Below are 18,004 nucleotides of genomic sequence, written 5' to 3'. Positions count from 1 at the left end.
ATCAACTGCTTGTTCTTTATATTTATAAGCTTTATATATTAGGCAGACTAGGTCAGCTTAGGAAGAGATCTACACAGAACCGATTTTGTCTTCACTTTTTCAAAGGTTAGCTGGGAGAAGTTTCCATAAGAGCATCACATTTCAACTGGTTGAACCTGCCTGAGAAAATACACATTTCCTTGCCAGTGCTGGGATGTTTATTTTAAAGTAGTAGTTTTTAAAAACCAAAGAGAGATTCCAAGGTACATTTAAAGAAAAAGTAGAAAAATTACTTAAAGAGGCACTAAGTCCTCATTTCTAAATTAATTTTAATAAAAGCTATGACAGCTCTAAACACAAAATGCATACTTTAGTCTAAATAACAGCGTTGAATGACAAAATTCTACATGCCCTTCATACCTTCATAGCATCAACACATTTTTACTCTCATAAGCATACTCAGAGGTTGACAATTTTAAAAACCTACAAGAAAAATTTGAAGTTGCAGAGCACAATCATCACATTAACATATAATTCAGCACAGAAGAAAAAAACCAACAAACCCCACACAAGTAAAGATTGACTTCTGTTATAAGATCAGTACCTTTTCCTGGACAAAGCTGGTGTACCCCAAGGAGAGGGGAGAGAAGACTCACTTGTCAGGCAAGGAGGGATCTGTTCTGCACGACTACAGACAACAAAACAGACAGGGTGGTTTAGAGAGGTTAGCAGAGAACACCAGGTTGGCAGCCGGTTAGTTTCACAAGAATTACCAGTAAAAGTCTACTAGGGAATGTCCTCCATACTCGGCAGGAACAAGGAACAAGACTACAACATGGCACTGAGGGAAACAGAAAAGCATGCTTCAGGCCGGGGGGCTTGTCCATTGCTGCTAACACCTAACACACTGCTAAACAGACTACCGTGAGCCCTGTTTTTGACAAAGCAAACTCAAAATGAGGTATACTAACTAGGACAAGGAGAAAAACAAGGGAAAAGAGGTTGAATCTAAAAAAAAAAATTCTCCATTTTAAATCGCTTATTCCATGACAACGACACTGTCCCATGTTTCCTATAAGTTAATAACATATACATGCACTTTTATTTTCAAGGTGGGAAACAAACTGGAAACCAATTTTTCTTACATTACTTGTATTTTCTTATCTAAATAGTGAAGTCTAAAAATATTATTAGAGGCAAGAAACAACTCAGTAGATATTTCATAGTAAAAGACATAAAACCTAAGAGAAGCTCTATCCAATAGTTACTTGCTTTATTTATGGGGGCAATATAGAAACAATCCATCTATTTTATGAAATAAAGCTATGGTAACTGTCAAAAGTGATAATGCTTGGGACATCTTAGTATGATCACTGTTACCTTATTTTCAAAGTGAGAACTTAATTAAAAACACAGTTGGAAAACTGTAAGAAAGTGATTTAAGTGGCACTCATGATCTCCTTGAGAACTCTGGATTTCCCTCATCATAGATTTTATGACATATTTTAATTGTTTATTTATGTGTCTGTATTTAAGCTAAAGGGTGGCCATGACTAAAGGAGTCTTGTGCTGGCTGAACCTTCAATGCCCAGCACAACAACTTGGCAGCAGATGCTCAGTAAGTACTTGTTAAGGATAAACAATGAGTAACTGTGTCTGAACTATCTCCTGGTATGGGTTCTTGAACTATCAATAGCTGTTAGGGAGTTATATTATTTTTTGAGGATTATGCTGAGAACATAGTATCTATCTGGAAATAAAGATATTCATAACCATGCTCTCCTGCTGCTAACTAATATCAGTAAGCCCAGATGCACCTAATGTTGTTGGGAATAGAGGAAAAAGAGAGTAATCGTGAACATCACCACTATAGTAAACTTCATAGAAACTGCTCCATTAAATGCTTTGGGAGTCAACTGATGCTGGATTTACAAATAATACACAGATATCCATGTTGAAAAACTTGACATCAAAGCAATAGTAATATTCACAAAAAGAGTGATAGACAAGCAAATGAGAGAGAAGATTCGTTTGTTTTCATTCTCCTTCAGGTTAACTTATAATTCAAGCCTTAATGTTGAAGTCATACATTGTATATCCTTTATTTAATTCATAGCACTGAGCAGAGTCATACCTGTCAAAAGAATCTGTGGCTACTTTGTAGAGATAAATAAAGAGTTTACTGCAGTGCCGTAAAGTGGGTGACACTGAGTCCATCGAGATTACATCTTCCTCTAAAAGTCTTTGAAATGGCTGTGTGTTTGAGGGGAAGACATTCATGGGGCTTATTTTTCTTAGGTCTGAGAAGCAGCCAAGAAATCGAACGGCATCTGCCAACTTCTCATACTGAATCTCTGTTCTGAAGAAATGCGAGTTGGCTGGCTCATAGCGCATTGCTGCAGTCAATGTGCAGAACACAGTGTGGAGAAGTTCAAACACTTGGTTCTGGTTCACTTTCTCCCAGCCATTCTTGGGTGGCGAGCTCAAAGATCTTTCCATAGCAACAAGCAAGGACGTTATGTACACAAATCCGCCAACTTTCCTAAAAACTGTTCTTGAACGATGGCTTTCTCGAAGGACTGACAGGAGGGCCTACAGGGAACAAAAACCACAAACAAACAAAATTCAAATTAAAAAAAAAGAAAAACCCACCATCTATGAATGTCCAAAGGGTACAACACCGTTCTGTGAACATCTGAAATGCTTTTCTCATTTACCCAATAAACAGTCCTATGAAACATATCAAGTATTTTGCTAATTAAAAATGCCACATTAAAGGCAGAAGGAAACTTTAGGAAACACTATCACATATTCCTTTTGGTAGAATAAGGCTATATCCAAATCGTGGCTGAAAAGCTCTTCCTATGTCTTTGATGGAGTGACATCAATGAATTCAGTAATTTTTACAAAGTAATTTTATTAAATACACAAAATACCTAATCTAGTATATTTTACACAATAAAGAAAACTTATGATGATGTGTATATACAAACTGATTTATTCTATAAAGGATCAGACAGATGGTCAAGGCAGCCAAAATCTCAAGTATTTCAGTTCATTTAAATTCTCCATATACTGATGCTTTGGAAAGAGAAGTCAATTCAAAGATCTTATCAGGCATTCTTTCTTACAAAGTGAATTGGAGCCCGAGGGCCTAAAGCATGCTCTTTCCAAGAATAGCTGGAAGCATTAAGTAAAAAACAATCTGGTATCAGTTATTCGCTGAACTGTCATACTTCTAACTTTGTTATTAAAAGTAACACTTTATAAAATTAGTTAACACTTTAGAAAACTACATTTTATGAGGCATTTCTTTAAGTGCTTTTATGCATTAGCTTATTTAATTCTCTCAATAATCCTATGTGTTGGGCACTATTAGTATCCCCACTTTACAGATGAGAAATTGAGGCCCAGCACAGTAAAATTACTTACCAAAGATTGCACAGCTTACACAACAGCAGGGTAGGATTTAAACCCAGGCACTCTAATTGCCCTACATTCATACACTTAACCATGACCTTACCACCCCAAACAGCAATTTGAAATCTGTTTGCAGATACACGGCTCATTTTCCCCATTTCAGCAACCAGAACACCATGAATATCTAATACTACTTCAGACATAAGTTATGATAATTACATATGAAAAGGCCATTTTATTAATATATCTCACACATTTCTAATGGTATTTGAAGAAGGGAAAGGCTATATATTAATATATATAATTACCTTTTGAAGTAGACTGCTTCGGAAATTATAATGATTTCATTGTACATACTATACTTTATTATTTTAAAAGATAAGTAATATGCAATTTGCACATGTAAATAAAATTTAAAGACCAATGTATTCCTTCCATTATTCTGCAAACAATAAACTTCCATTTTAACAAGATTTGGTAATAATACAATTTCCATATCTTGTCACATTTAATAAGCTGTACTTATTCTTGCAATAGCAACTCATACTGATACAAGACTTCATATATTAAAAAAAAAAAATCTTACAACCTAGCCTCAAAATTATCTGCAAGGGCTACAGTCAGTGATACCTGATTTGAAATTCTGACTCCAACATTAAAAAGCATTTTACCATGGTCAGTTACTTAACCTTTCTCTGCCAGAGTTTCCTCTTATGTAAAATTGATACTGTAATAACTTACTTCACAGGAAATACATGTAAAACCCTTAGCAAAGTGCCTGGCATATAAAACCATCACCATCACCATCATCATCTTCAAAAAACACATTGGGGGAAACCAAGTATTATTTTATACATAAGGAAGAGTGAGTTTGGAGCTAAAGTAATAGGTATAAAATCTACTCGCTGGTTAGAATTGTGATAGGGATTAGAAACCCAGTGCTTACTAGTCTTTGGTCTAATACTCTACATTATGTACTTCTAGATACGTCCATCTCCTACCGCCTCAGAACTGGCCTCTTACATTATCACAGCATCATTTCAGTATTTGAAATTTTCAGATGCCATGAATAATTTAATATCCTGCTTACACCAATAAGGAGTGGTAAGTAGCAAACACCAAAGTTACGATCAGATGTAGATGCTAAGTTCATTAGGTAAAATCATATGCTATATTACCTACATTTGCATACATATAATGCATACAATTCAAATTTGTGCATCAGCAGAATTATACTGCCGATGATGGAATGTTGGGTTTGTGCACAGATAATTACAAATTAAATGACAAAGGTCTGTGGTTGTGTTAGTTGAATGGAGGCACTGAGCAGCAGTACTGAATGCGACAAAAATGGAAACTGAAATTAGGAGCCCCCATTCCTCCTTGTCTCCCAACATGACTTCATGCCCTCACAGCAGTGGAATGCTGGAGCCAGCTCAGACTGGCTCCTGAAAGCCAACTGGTATATTTTTGGAATTTTGCATGCCAGTTGTTAAAATACAGCCATAACAAAAATTTAAGTTCTTTAAATTTACAACTAAATAAATTATATTTAAAACAAAAGTAGTAAATATTCAAAACTCATCGCTTCCTAGTTGTTTCCTCTATTTTACATTTATTTGTGCTCTTCAGATACTATATAATGGGGTGCTATTGTACATCTCTTCCCAATCCACATTCAGTGACACATTGGTTGCCTGAAATAGGTCACAGTGGGAGGGTTTCCACCATGGAAATCAGTAAATACAGCACATCAGGACCCTTCTGCCCTCCTCCAGTTTGAGAGTCAGTTATTACCCTTTACCAGAACAACAGTGCCTTAAAATTACAGGCCAGCTAACTACCTCTTACTGGCTTTATCTACCAATATTTTACAAATCCAATTAAAAAGGTACAAAGAAAGGAGAAAAATGTATGTTAAAAAAGTTGGCAACCTTAACATCATTTGAAGGCACTTGGTTTTTCCCAACAATCCCTTCAAATGTACAAATGTTCCCCAATATTGACCATGCACATAGATTTCCTTCTTGTCTAGGAGATAAATGGAGGTCAGATTAATCTTGCTTTTAAAAAAAATGCATAGTCAAAATTGTCATTATACTACATCAGAACAGGATGAAATATACAATAGCATAAAGAAAACATACAAACCTCATTACTGATTAGAAAGTAATTGAATAAAGCAAAAGTTAAAAGAAATACATGATTCTAGAAAGTAGCTATTACTCCTGTGATATCTGTGGCAGGAATGGAGTGAAGATACTGGAAGAGAAAGTCAGACGGGAGAAGACAGCATCCTGAGGGCCCTGAGACCAGTTAAAGACTCTGGCTTTTCTTCTATTATTATTTTGACATCATTTTAGACTTGAAGAAGAATTACAAGAATAGCTAATAGTTTTAAGTCACTTAAAAAAAAATAACCACAGATTTTAGGAGTACAAGTGTAAAAACAACACCCTTATCAAACTTACCCTTAAAATGTCAGTCTTCAGCTGCAGTTCTGTTGGTGGGGCGGAATGCATTAATCCCAGGAGAGTGCCCATGTCATCGTCCCCATTTGGAGAGAGCACCAGCTGCTGGATAATCATCAGGGCATGCTGCCGGCATTGTGGGTACTTCACTATGTTATGTGCACACCTTGCACCTCCAAATTCTCGGAAAATTCCTTGAAGAGGGAAGAAAAAAGAACAACATGTTCTTAAAATGTTCTGAGATAAGTAAGATGAATTAAAATTTGATCTTTTTGTGGGAACAGTTACTCAAGAGAATACAAGTAAAACCTAGCCAGCTATTTCACCCCTTAACAACAAAATTGCACTTTGGAAGGACAGCAAAGGCACATGCAAATTTTCTCTATATTTCCTTAATGCCAGATCAAGGCTGTGATATGTTCACCGTGTCCAAATTCTCCAAATCTAGAACAAACAGAAATTTCATAGGTAGAGACCAAAGAGACCCAATATTTTTAGGTAAAGGCTTTAAGCTGGACCATACTTGAAATCAACTTATGTAAAAGGCTTTCAAATGAACAATACTCAAAACAAATGAGATTTAAAATAAACAAGGCTTCCAAAATAGTAGCAAGAAAGGAATGGAATAAAATTATTTTACAGTGAGAAAAATTACAAGGAATCCACCTTTTATTTTTAGTTATGTAGAGCACACAAACAAAAAGTCATCATGCTGCTCCAAATGCTTTATGTAATTGATTTATTTAATCCTCCTCCCCTACTGTATAGATGAGATGAGACATACAGAAGTTGAGTAATGCGGCCCAAATCACATAGCTAGCAAGCCGCACAGTAGGATTTATACCTAGATAGCCCAGTTCTGTAGCCTGTGCTCCTGCCCAAGAGTGATGATGTTCTCACATCGAAAACCATCTTTGAGTATAAAAAAAATGGACCAAGTGACCTAAATCGCTAATTAGTATTTCCTCCAAAGTAATCACTCCATCCTTTATGCTTTAAGAATACCTTGTAATGCCCTGATTATAATAGTTGATGATCAGTCTTTTTATTATTTGCTTATATGTTTGGTCCCCCATTAAACATAGATTTCCTTCTAGTTTGTTTCAACAAATGTTTCCTGAGAGAATAAACATCAGTGTATTTTGCTGTAGCAGCCACGGTCCTCTCCATTCAGTGACTTTCTATTTGCTAACTTTTTAAAAGAATTATATGACCCTGAAGTGAGTATAAGTCACGTGCTTAAAATTTAGCACATGGAAGGCCATATTTACTAACTTCCTGATTGCCAGTCAGTGCCCATGAGATAATCATAATGGCTAATATTTCTTGAATACTTACTATAAGCAAAGCAATCTTTTGTGCCCGAGATCACACAGCTAGTAACATCTTTCTTAACAGAGAAGATAGTTGATGAGAAAAGAACTTTGTAAAAATGTCTGGCACTCTGGGAGATGTATTAAGTGACTCAGTCATATAGAGTAAGCTCTCCACTCTCCTACATTAGTATAACTGTTCAGTCCCTCCCTGTATAAGTCTAGGTCATGCCATCAAAAGCTAAATTCTAGTTAGCATATCCTTATTACGTTTCTATCCCAGCCAACTAAACCTAGTTAGTGGAAATAGGAGATAATGCATTATACCATGGACAACCTGTTAATATTGTTGTACTCATACTTATTGTTTGAATTACCTACTAAATTCATTCAACTTTGTCTTGGCATTTGCCCAAACTGCATTTAAAGAATTACTTATATAGTTATGTGTTTACATCTTTCTCCATCAAGTTGTGATTCCTTCAGGGCAAGAGTTATCTTATCTTTGCATTTATAACATATAGCACTGTGCCTGGGACAAACAATATATTTTATTTAGTCATTATTCTTTTAAAAATATATTTTGAATATGTTGAATACTGAGTTCTGCATTCAGGCAAATAGGCATGCATTTGTACGTTTGCTAGTTTAATCATTCATTCATTCACTCATCCATTAATTCGTGGCTTCCCATACACTTAAATAAAATTCAAGTTCCTTGGCACGGCCTAAAAAACGCCACATGATCTGGACACAGCCTGCTCATCTGAACTCACCTCCCTATCACTTACTCCTCTCAAAATGTATTGATGTTGTTGCCTCAGAGAGGTTTCTGATGTTGGCTAAAATTTCAAGTAATCTTTTTAAAAAGCAAGAGTGTTATTTTATAAATACAGCTGGATTGTCTATTCATGACAGGTAGAAAAGAATTCAAAAGAAGTGGAGACCAAAGATAAAGTAAAAGATTTAATAAATCCAATTTACCTGGGAAAGTTTTATTAGAGAATTATTTTTCAACATTTCCCTAAGGTTGTAATATTATAATACTCTAATTTGAATTACTAAAAAATTAAGAACACCACCATATAAAGCAGATATTTCAGAAAATATTTAAATAAGCAAATTATTCGACAGAGTCTGCATTAAGTAAATACAAAAATAGAATAATACTTTAAATACAAGGTACACTATAAAGAGGAATAAAATATAAGAACATATTTTGAAATGTTATATATTTTGTTATTAATATACTTATAAAGGTTAAACGTATTGCGTTTCTAGAGATATGATAGTACCATCACTGAATCAATAGTTTTTTCTCTAAGTGATAGGAACATTACAGAAGCAAGTGAAGACATAACCAGAGGTAATATCCTCCCAAAGCAATTGCTAGTAGCTTTTCTAATTACCTGCATTTGTGTTTGATCCTTGAAGAAGCACTGTCAAGGTCTCCATAACCAATAAAGCCAGGTGTTTTTGGTCTTCAACTGAACTATTATTTCTTGAGTCCCCTAGGAAAAAGGATCAAAGGTCTAAATCACAAAAGTTGTAAGCTTATTTTTTCTTGATTCAATTTTGTTTTAATGATGTAAAAAGTAATTCTTTAATGTTCACTTTCACCACTAATACAACTGATATAATTCAACCTTTAACAACGATATGCAAGTCCACCAGCTACCAAAAACAGTATGGTCAACATCCATGTTTACAGATTTTATTTTGGTAAGGCTAGAAAGTTACATTTATCTAAGAAATAGTAAAAAGGAAAATGCCAATCAAAGTTAAATGTGTTCTTCTCACGGGGGTTTTCCTAATAAAGGGGGTCAACAGGAGAATGCTAGATTTTAATGCACCAAAGAGAAAAGTTTATGAACAGTGCTACTTATTTAGCTTGTATTAATTCATTCAGTCCACTTAAATAATTAAGTGTCAGATACTACCATGTTTTTATCAGATTGATCAGAAAGGATGAAAAATATAAAATTTGAGGTAATGATAATACATGGGTATATACAAACATCACTAAAGAGATATATTAATTTGCTCTGTATAATAAAAACATCTTAAGGCACCTAAACATGCCAATTATTTCTAGAAGTTTTTACTACCTCTAGAAACAGAAAGTGGTAGACACTAGTTATGTGGCTCACATATGTTTCCCTCGGTTTTTACCTTATATTCTCTTCCATCACAACGATATATTTCTAGGCCCCACCTATTCCTTCCCCAGTTCCCTAAAAGAAGTTGAATGAACAAGCTAACTATGGGAAATATTCATAAGGATGTCACAATAATGCACATTAGTAAGTCATTCAAATCAACAACCAAATGAAAGGCAGAACTTGGACAAAACACCCTGCCCAAACTCTTTTGTCATATAAAGATAAAATTAGGAAAATGCTTTACCTTGTTCATTCAGTGCCTGAGTTGGATCCTTCAAGAGGGCAGCGTATTTGTGCAAAAGGTTCACCATGACCTCCAGAAGGCCCACCTCCCTGAACACATCTTTAAATATGAAGTCATGTCGTGTAAACTTAAGAAGTGTTTTCATCGCAATAATGCTACAGTGGTAAGAAGAGCTAGATTTTAAGAGGATGCTAACGCTAATAAGTTCTTTACAGGGAATATAATTTAAGCTAAAAACAACAAACTCCAACATCTCAAAGTATTTGTTTTGTACTTCTGGGAGTTTAGAAATCTTTTCTGCAAACTGTGACAGTGTGTGCTGTGATTCTAGGATGAAATAATTGGCGTTGTCAGCCATGTAAATATTTGTGATGGCATCCAGAATTATTTGGGCAAGGAAGTTGGTTTTTGCTTTTAAAAATGCATTCTGAAGAACTGCGAAGGCCTGGACGTTTCTCACACTGTGACCTAAAATAGAAAACAAGAACACAAAAGTAGGTGCTATGTGATATTTTAATCATGGCAAACTAGTCTATTTCAACAGATCATGAATTGTAACATGTATCAACTATTTGCTAAGAACACGGCCTTTTTTTCTCAAAAGGTCTTATTTTTCTTCATCAGGTTCAGTTATTTAATTAAAAGTAAATAACAACACTGGTTAAACTTTTAATACATCATTGAGAATATTCTGATTCGAGAATAGTACATGTTGAAACACTAGACTGTTTTAGGGAGAATAAAGCATATTACACAGGTCCAAGCTTCAGAGTTAAAAAATGTGAAGGGCTGTCGCTTTTTATTATCTGCAAGATTGACCTTGACTGTAGGACAGTTACCTCTCAATCTGAAAAGACTTTCAGGTTGAAGAAGTAACAGGCTTCAGAGCAGCAAGAATGTCAGCAGACAAACAGGAGGGGGAAAATTCTCTAATTTCCAGTTTCTCTTTATAATTACAGCACTAGAACTTGCATAAATTTTAATTTGTAAATTTATTTTGTTTTTAAGCTAAAAATGCAGCATCTTTACATATATATTTGTTAAAGCAGTTTATGGCCAGCTACTAGCTGTTTTTAAACAGCTGGTTTTCAAATATACCAACTGGAAAAAAACAAAAATCTGGATACACAGCTCATGTAAGGTAAATTAGTGACAATAATTATAAATAAATTAACATAGAAAGTATTTGAGGCACATGAAAACAAGTGCTTGCCTCTAAAAATTGTCCCCAGGTTCACCACGCTAAAGCAGTACAGGGCATTTGCAAGAGTAACCAAAAAATTAACACAGAGCTTTACAGAATAAGCTGGATTTTAGAAAGACAATAAACCCAGAACTAGGAAAAATATAAAACAGGTTAGAAAGACTGCTGAGAAATCCTGGCTTGGATATCTGAAAAGTGCAAAGATTAAAAAAAAAAAATCTTTAGTCTATATATGATTTCCATTTTCTGTTTGTTTATCATATATAAATTTATTTCATGTGTGGCAAATACCAAAGATTTATCTTTACTTCCAGGTCATTATTCACAGTACACTTGTTCTTTTTGAGGATATTTCCAGTTTTTATTACCAGCAGGTAATCAAAAAAAGGTTACAAATAAGGTTAATGAAGAACTCTAACCAATATCTTGCAGCTTTCAGCTAAGTGACAATATCAAGTGTCACTATAAAGAAAATATAAAGAGTTGAGTTTAGGGTAATATAGGAAAATTTGGATTTTCCCAGGTTTCATCTTCATTATTTGGTTTCAAGTGATGTCACCGACAAAAGATAAGGCATATTAATAACCAAGCCCAAGAACTGTCCACCTCAAACCTCTGAATTGAACATAACGTGTACATATATATACCATTAAATGTCAAATATAAAAGGTGGTAACCTTTGTATACAAAGATAACACTAGAAATGCAATGGTCAGCAGAACATTTGGCTTACTAATTTCTTTTTAGATATAGTCATGAATCTGCTCTGATTCATCCTTAATCCTACTTGCTACCCAACTCTTCGAGGGGCCATCGGCATATAGTTAAAATAGGGTGATTATAGTAAATGGCCAAGGAACCTGTTAGAGACTAACTTGTCTCCATGAGAAGCTTCAAGAGCAGAGCGTTTTAACCAACTCAGTAACCAATTAGTCTTATACTACAAGTAAAATTCAATCATTTCCTGTGACTAAACCAGAAAAAGTGATTTTTCTATTTGTAATATCATTTCCAAATTAGTAATCTTATGTACAATGGAACTAAACAGAATCTGATAATCTGGCTTTCTATCAAGAAAAAGTACCTAAAGAATGGCTGAATAATAATACCAAAATAAGTAGCATGCGAATTTGAAGTATACTTTGAATGCTGATGTTATCAGGAGTAGTTACATTCAGGACTTTCACAGCTATTAAATTCCTACAATATTCAATTGGGAAAGGAGAATAATAATTAAACCTAAGAGATAATTAAAAGACTGCTCTATCTATATGAGACAGGAATACACCTTAAATATTGACACATAAATGCTCTAATATTTTAACTAAACAGATGTATCCTTTCTAAGTTTCAAATTTTGCATTAACTGCCTTCCATCTGTTTTGTACACAAATAACTAAAGAGATAAAGATAAAGTGAGGAAATCATTTTAAAAGATGACAATTACCATCTCATTACTCTCAAGTCCATACAAGCAGAAACAAAGAAACACATTAATCTAAGATTTAGAAGGATATCCATATAAACAACAAAAAATAGAGCTTTCCTATTTTCAGAATCTAATAAAAACAGAAAAGTTCATGTTGTAAAAAGAGCCTAAATGATGTAAGTGTAAGTAAAAAGAATTAAGACTAAAGGTCTAAATAAGGAAATGCAAGAGTCCATTCAGTAAACAGACACTGAATATTTTTTTAGATTCTAAGTCCCCAGAGTTATGCAACACTACAGAGGACAGATCTAAAGAGGAGAGATGAATAGAAGGATATAGAGTTAAAAAGGCATCTATGGTAATTCAGGTGAGTGATCTGCAGAGTCTCCACTAAGGTCTGCGGCAGGAGGGCTGGCAAAGGAGGAAGGAAATCAATAAATGTTTAGGGAGTATAAGACAGAACACAATGAATGAATTACACCTGTGAGTGACCAGCGAGGATGGAGCCTGGCTAAACAATCTGCAAGGTCAGCTGAATCTCAGCCCTGGTCACTGAGCACCCAGCACAGATAAAGTGGACCAAGAGCTCATGATGAAGACTACAAGGCACTCAGTTACTAGTTTGAACAAAAATACACAAATGAAAAAAATATAGTATCCTCTTATTTTGGTGCTGCCAGAATTAATGTGTTATGAGAAAACACCTTTGTAAAGGTGAAGTCACAGAAGAGCTCTGAACAAGACAGGTATTGTCTTTTCTTATGGAGAAATACGTTCTCTTAAAAAATATTGAAAACATCCGCTCTGTTTAGGGAGCAAATCTCGAAGCTATGGAGAGCTATGAATTATGAAGCACAACCCTGCAATGGTGTTTCTGAATAGTTAAGACAAAAAACCTCCATGGAGTTATTATTAAACAGCAGGAATATTTCTTACTGATTTCCTTCTTTAGAAAAATCTCTCTGCTGGTGAGCACATAAAGTTTTATAAAAGCTCTTGCTACACAATACAGAAACAAGTAATTTTCAAGTTTTAACATACAGAAACAGGTATGTTTACCAGCTTCATTAATAACTCAGTTTACTTTTTCTTTTAAATTTTATATTTCTGTACTGTTTCAACTTGATCTAAAATCAGCACTAAAAATAATAACATATGTAAATTGTACCTATGTATAGAGCAACGTAAGGCAAATATATTCATGTTTCCTCTTTTAAATGTAATTATCAATGGATAAAAATTCTTTGGTAACAGGAATTTTCATAGATGATGAAACACAAACCAGTGAAATCAAAATATTTCCCAATGTACCCTGAACAAATAATTGACAAAAAGTATGATAAACAGTGCCAAGTATATCAGAATATACACAGCCCCAACTTCTTATAAATAGTTCAATCCAAAGAGTTACAATTTGTAAAAGACTATCACTGCCTCCTTCTATCCGTGTGCTACACATGACATCGTCACAGCTGGCTTTCTCAATCTCCATTCCTGTACCACAGTCCATCATTTCTTATCCAAAACTAGATTAATAAGAAATGTACAAAAAAAGTCCACTCAAACTAATCATCAAATTTAACAGCCACATGTAAAAAGTGATAATATTTTCAAAATCCACTGCATTACTATAAACTAGCAACAAGCAATCGAAAATGAAATTAAGAAAACAATTTCATTCACAACAGTATCAAAAAGGATAAAATATTTAAGGATAAAATATTTAAGGATAAACTGAATAACAGAATTGAAAGTCAGGTACAATGTACACAATAAAACACTGCTGAGAGAAAATATTAAGATCTCAATAAATGGAAAGCTATATATTCATGGATTGGAGGATTCCATACTACTAAGATGTCGATTCCTCCCAAACTGATCTATAGATTCAATGTACTCCCAATAAACATCTCAGCAGGCTTTTTTTATTTGTAACAATTGACATGATGATTATTAAATTTATATGGAAGTTCAAAGGACGTAGAATAGCCAAAATAATTTTGAAAACAAAATTGGACAACTTAAATGACTCTATTTCAAGACTTAAAGATACAGTAATCAAGACCGTGTAGTGTTGGCTTAAGGACAGACACATTAATTAATGGAGCAGAGCTGAAAAGGGTCCCTGATATGTGCTTTCCAACAAAGGGTCCTGGCAAACCTGGATATCCATATTGGGGAAAAAATAAAATCTTACTTCCTACCACATATAAAAATACATTTTAAATGTATTATAGACCTACTGTAAGCATTAAAATATGAAACTCCTAGAAGAAAACACAGACGATCTTAGTAAATTTGGCTTAAGTACGATTTCATTAGGCAAAACCCACAAAATATTTTAACAATGATAAATTGGACTTCATCAAAATCAAAACTTCTGTTCTTCAAAAGATGCTGCTAAGAAAAGGCAAGTCAAGGCTACGAGAACATATTTACAAAAATACACACTCACACATTATGAAGGACTTATCCAGAATATCTGAAGAATTCTTAAAATTCTAATAAAACAAACAATCCTAATAAATACTGGGCACAGGGATCTGAATCAAAGTAGTGATTGTGATGGCAAACAAGTACATGAAAAGATGCTCAAAATCATTTTGAAAAATGCAAATTAAAAAACACAATTAGATACTACTATGCACGCACTAGCATACCTAAAATTAAAAAGACTAACAGCACCAAGTGCTGCTGAGGATGTAAAGCAAACTTTCATACATTGCTGAGGGAATGCAAAATGGGACAGCTGCTTTAGAAGACAGTTCAGCAATTTCTCATAAAGTTAAACATATATTTATCATATGACCCAGCAATTCTACTGCTTGGTATTTACCCCAACAAATGAAAATATATGTCCACACAAAGACTTGTTTTATGTGAATGTTCATAGTAGCTTTACTTATGATAGTTAAATAACGCTATCAACTGGTGAATGGATAAATTGGACGATAGCCAAACAATTAAATACCACTCAGTATTAAAAAGGAACCAACTTCAGATACATGCAATAACATAGATGAATCTTGAAAGTGAAAAGAGCCAAATACAAAAACTACATACTGTATGATTCCAGTTTATGAAATTCTAGAAAGGGCAAAACCAAAGCAGATCTCAGTGGGTGCCAGGGCAGGGGTAGGTGGCAAAGAAGAACAAGGGAATTTTTACAAGGATGGAGATATTCCATATCATGAGATGGTGGTGATGACACAATCATATACATTTATCTAAACTCATCAAATTCAACACTTAAAATGGATAGATTTCAATATATGCAAATTACAGTACAAGTACTGACCAAAAAAAAAAAGAAAAAGACATTTCATATTCCCTTTATGTGGCGTAGAGCAATACACTTTAGTCCATACAATAACCTTATAAAGTAGGCCATGGGAAATAGGTAATTTTGAGTTACAAACAAGACTCAAAATGATTTCACTTGAGCCACTCATTTTACAGAGTATGACATTAATTTTTCTGGAGAAGAAACTGTTATTTAGAAAAGGTAGGTCACTCCTGGGCACCTAAATTCTGAATGTCAGGGCAACATGCTTTCTAGTTAACATTGCTTTCCTAGACATATGTCACTGGATTCTCACAATAACTCCAGGAGGCGCTAGCTTATATATTTATTATCCCTGTTATAGATGAGACAACATCAGGCAGACATATAAGGAAGGTTCATTTTGCTCCACTAATTCTCTCATTACAAAACGAGACTGTTGTAACTAGCTATTATGCCAGTGTGATGATCAGATTGATTAACCAAATGAAACAACAAATGTCTAAAATAGGAAGTACACTGCTGAGCTATTTTTAAATTAATTCGTAGAAAGAGCTAATTGTGAAATACTCAAGCTACAGTATAAATTAGAAGGTTTTTGAGTCCCTATTTTTATTTCTTAATATTAAATAAAATGAAGCCTTAAACTGATCAGAAGACATGCCTGGATTTCTAGTTATTGCACAGAGACTCATTTAAAAAGTTCTCCACATTTTACACACTGAGGGTACATCTTACCACAGTAAGTTTAATGACTCCAACCTAACTCATGACTTTTCAGTATAATTTTCTCCAGTAAATCACATTTAGAATTTTCTGAAAATTCATTCTCATTGACTTAAAAACTTATCACTGCTGACTTCTTTGTCATAAAATACATAGATAATGTACTGTGAAATTTAAATAAACAGACGTGCCATCTTTTGGCTAGTTAAATTCTACATGAAAATATCATAACTGTATTGAATATTTAGTAAGTGACAGTCATGTGAAAGAAACTATTAAGAGGCCCCCAGGCTCAGGATACTTCAAAATGGTTATTATGCATTTAAAAATAAATAAACACCAAAACTAGCATGCACTTTTATGTAACTAAATGTTTTTAACTACACTATAAGTTTTCTTAGTAAAAGATCACTAGATGAGGGGCCAAAGTTAGAAAATCTGAACTATAAAATTCATTCTCTGATATGAAAGAAATAATGTAACTTTCTACTAGGTTTGCTTAGTTTTAAATAAAACATAAGCATTTACACTTCGTGCTTTATATATATCTTACATAGAGATAAGTATAGAGGTCAGAAAGAGAATCAAGATCCAGCCACATAAAGCGGGAATGTGTGCAGTGCCAACATTCAAAAAAGGCATGTCTGGATTATTCAATTGTTTGTACGGTAAGATTAAATACTAAAATATAAATTTCACTGTTTGATTTTATATTTTCATAATATCATTTTCAAGTATTTGACTTGTAAAGACTGTCACTCAAGAAATGGCACCATAAAAAGCACAAGCTTGAATGAAAAACAGATTACCATTATACAAGTAACATAAATAAAGAGTAATTAAAGTTAGACTAATTCATTCTTTCTCTATTTCTTTGAGTGACTCAAATGGAAAAAGAAAAAAAAAAAAAAAGACTCACCTTTGCCTGAAGGCTGAGGTACTGCAAATCCAGGCAATAAAAAGGGTGCCCCTGTGGTAAGCCCAGCTGGCTTTAGTTCACTGACACCATATGTTGTTAGGGAAGTTATCAGATTAACCAGATCTTTCAAGGCATCTTTGGATTCTGCCTCTTTTGCATGTTCCAATCTAGGAAAAGGATAATTCAGCACATTTTTTTTTCTTTTGTTGCGTTCTCAAATTTAATACAGAAAGAAATTTTCAATTTTTACATGCAATAAATAAACGGATAAAGTACTCCAAGTTTCTTCTTACAATTTTTCCCATATAAAAACATAATATTTTTTAAAATCTACAGATTTTAAGACATTATGGTATATTTGAAAAAAAATTATACCAATATTCCGAAGACCTGATATAAGTGCTGATTTTGCCACTAGCAGGTTATTTTAGGTAAATCACTAATCTTTGGTAGAAAGTCTCTATAAAATAAAAGAATGAGATTAAATCTCTCTTAAGTTCCCTAAATTTCTATAGATACAAAAATTCACTGTTTACATCCAAAAACCTTATTAACCCTTTCTTTCCTAAGACATCTTTTCTCTAACATTTAAAAAAATGAATTCCTTAGGAAGAGTTCTAAGACTTTATTTGTATTTCATTAATTAAGTCAGATATTCTTGTTCAAGTACATTTAAATAAAATTCTGAGTGTCTGACAACTTTTCATAACAATCTTATTTTCTTTAAAGGAATGCTAGAGTTATTATAGAATTATTTATTTTTAAAAGATTTTATTGGGGAATTGGGGAAGGGGAACAGCCAAGTTGTTGTCTCCTTCAATCTTAGTTGTGGAGGGCACAGCAAGCTCAGCTCC

General features: G+C 33.8%; 1 protein-coding gene across 7 annotated transcripts in view; it reads right to left on the bottom strand.

Annotated features, from left to right (window-relative positions):
• WDFY3 (WD repeat and FYVE domain containing 3) overlaps nucleotides 1-18,004 on the bottom strand; it is a 240,176-nt gene that overhangs the window by 112,749 nt on the left and 109,423 nt on the right. For 6 of the 7 annotated variants that reach the window (XM_019624066.1, XM_019624070.1, XM_019624068.1 and 3 more), the window contains 6 exons: nucleotides 17,151-17,317; nucleotides 9,590-10,057; nucleotides 8,593-8,694; nucleotides 5,871-6,064; nucleotides 2,114-2,571; nucleotides 584-667 (listed from right to left, as the gene is read on the bottom strand). In XM_019624066.1, the coding sequence (XP_019479611.1) occupies nucleotides 584-667; nucleotides 2,114-2,571; nucleotides 5,871-6,064; nucleotides 8,593-8,694; nucleotides 9,590-10,057; nucleotides 17,151-17,317 (1,473 nt within the window). The remainder of the gene's footprint in view (nucleotides 1-583; nucleotides 668-2,113; nucleotides 2,572-5,870; nucleotides 6,065-8,592; nucleotides 8,695-9,589; nucleotides 10,058-17,150; nucleotides 17,318-18,004) is intronic. The other variant, XM_019624071.1, reaches the window with a different exon arrangement.

Source organism: Hipposideros armiger, unplaced genomic scaffold, assembly GCF_001890085.2.
Source record: "Hipposideros armiger isolate ML-2016 unplaced genomic scaffold, ASM189008v1 scaffold_576, whole genome shotgun sequence".
NCBI classification, from domain to species: Eukaryota; Metazoa; Chordata; class Mammalia; order Chiroptera; family Hipposideridae; genus Hipposideros; species Hipposideros armiger.
Note: the sequence above shows the minus strand (reverse complement) of the source record. Positions and strands in the feature narration are given on the sequence as shown.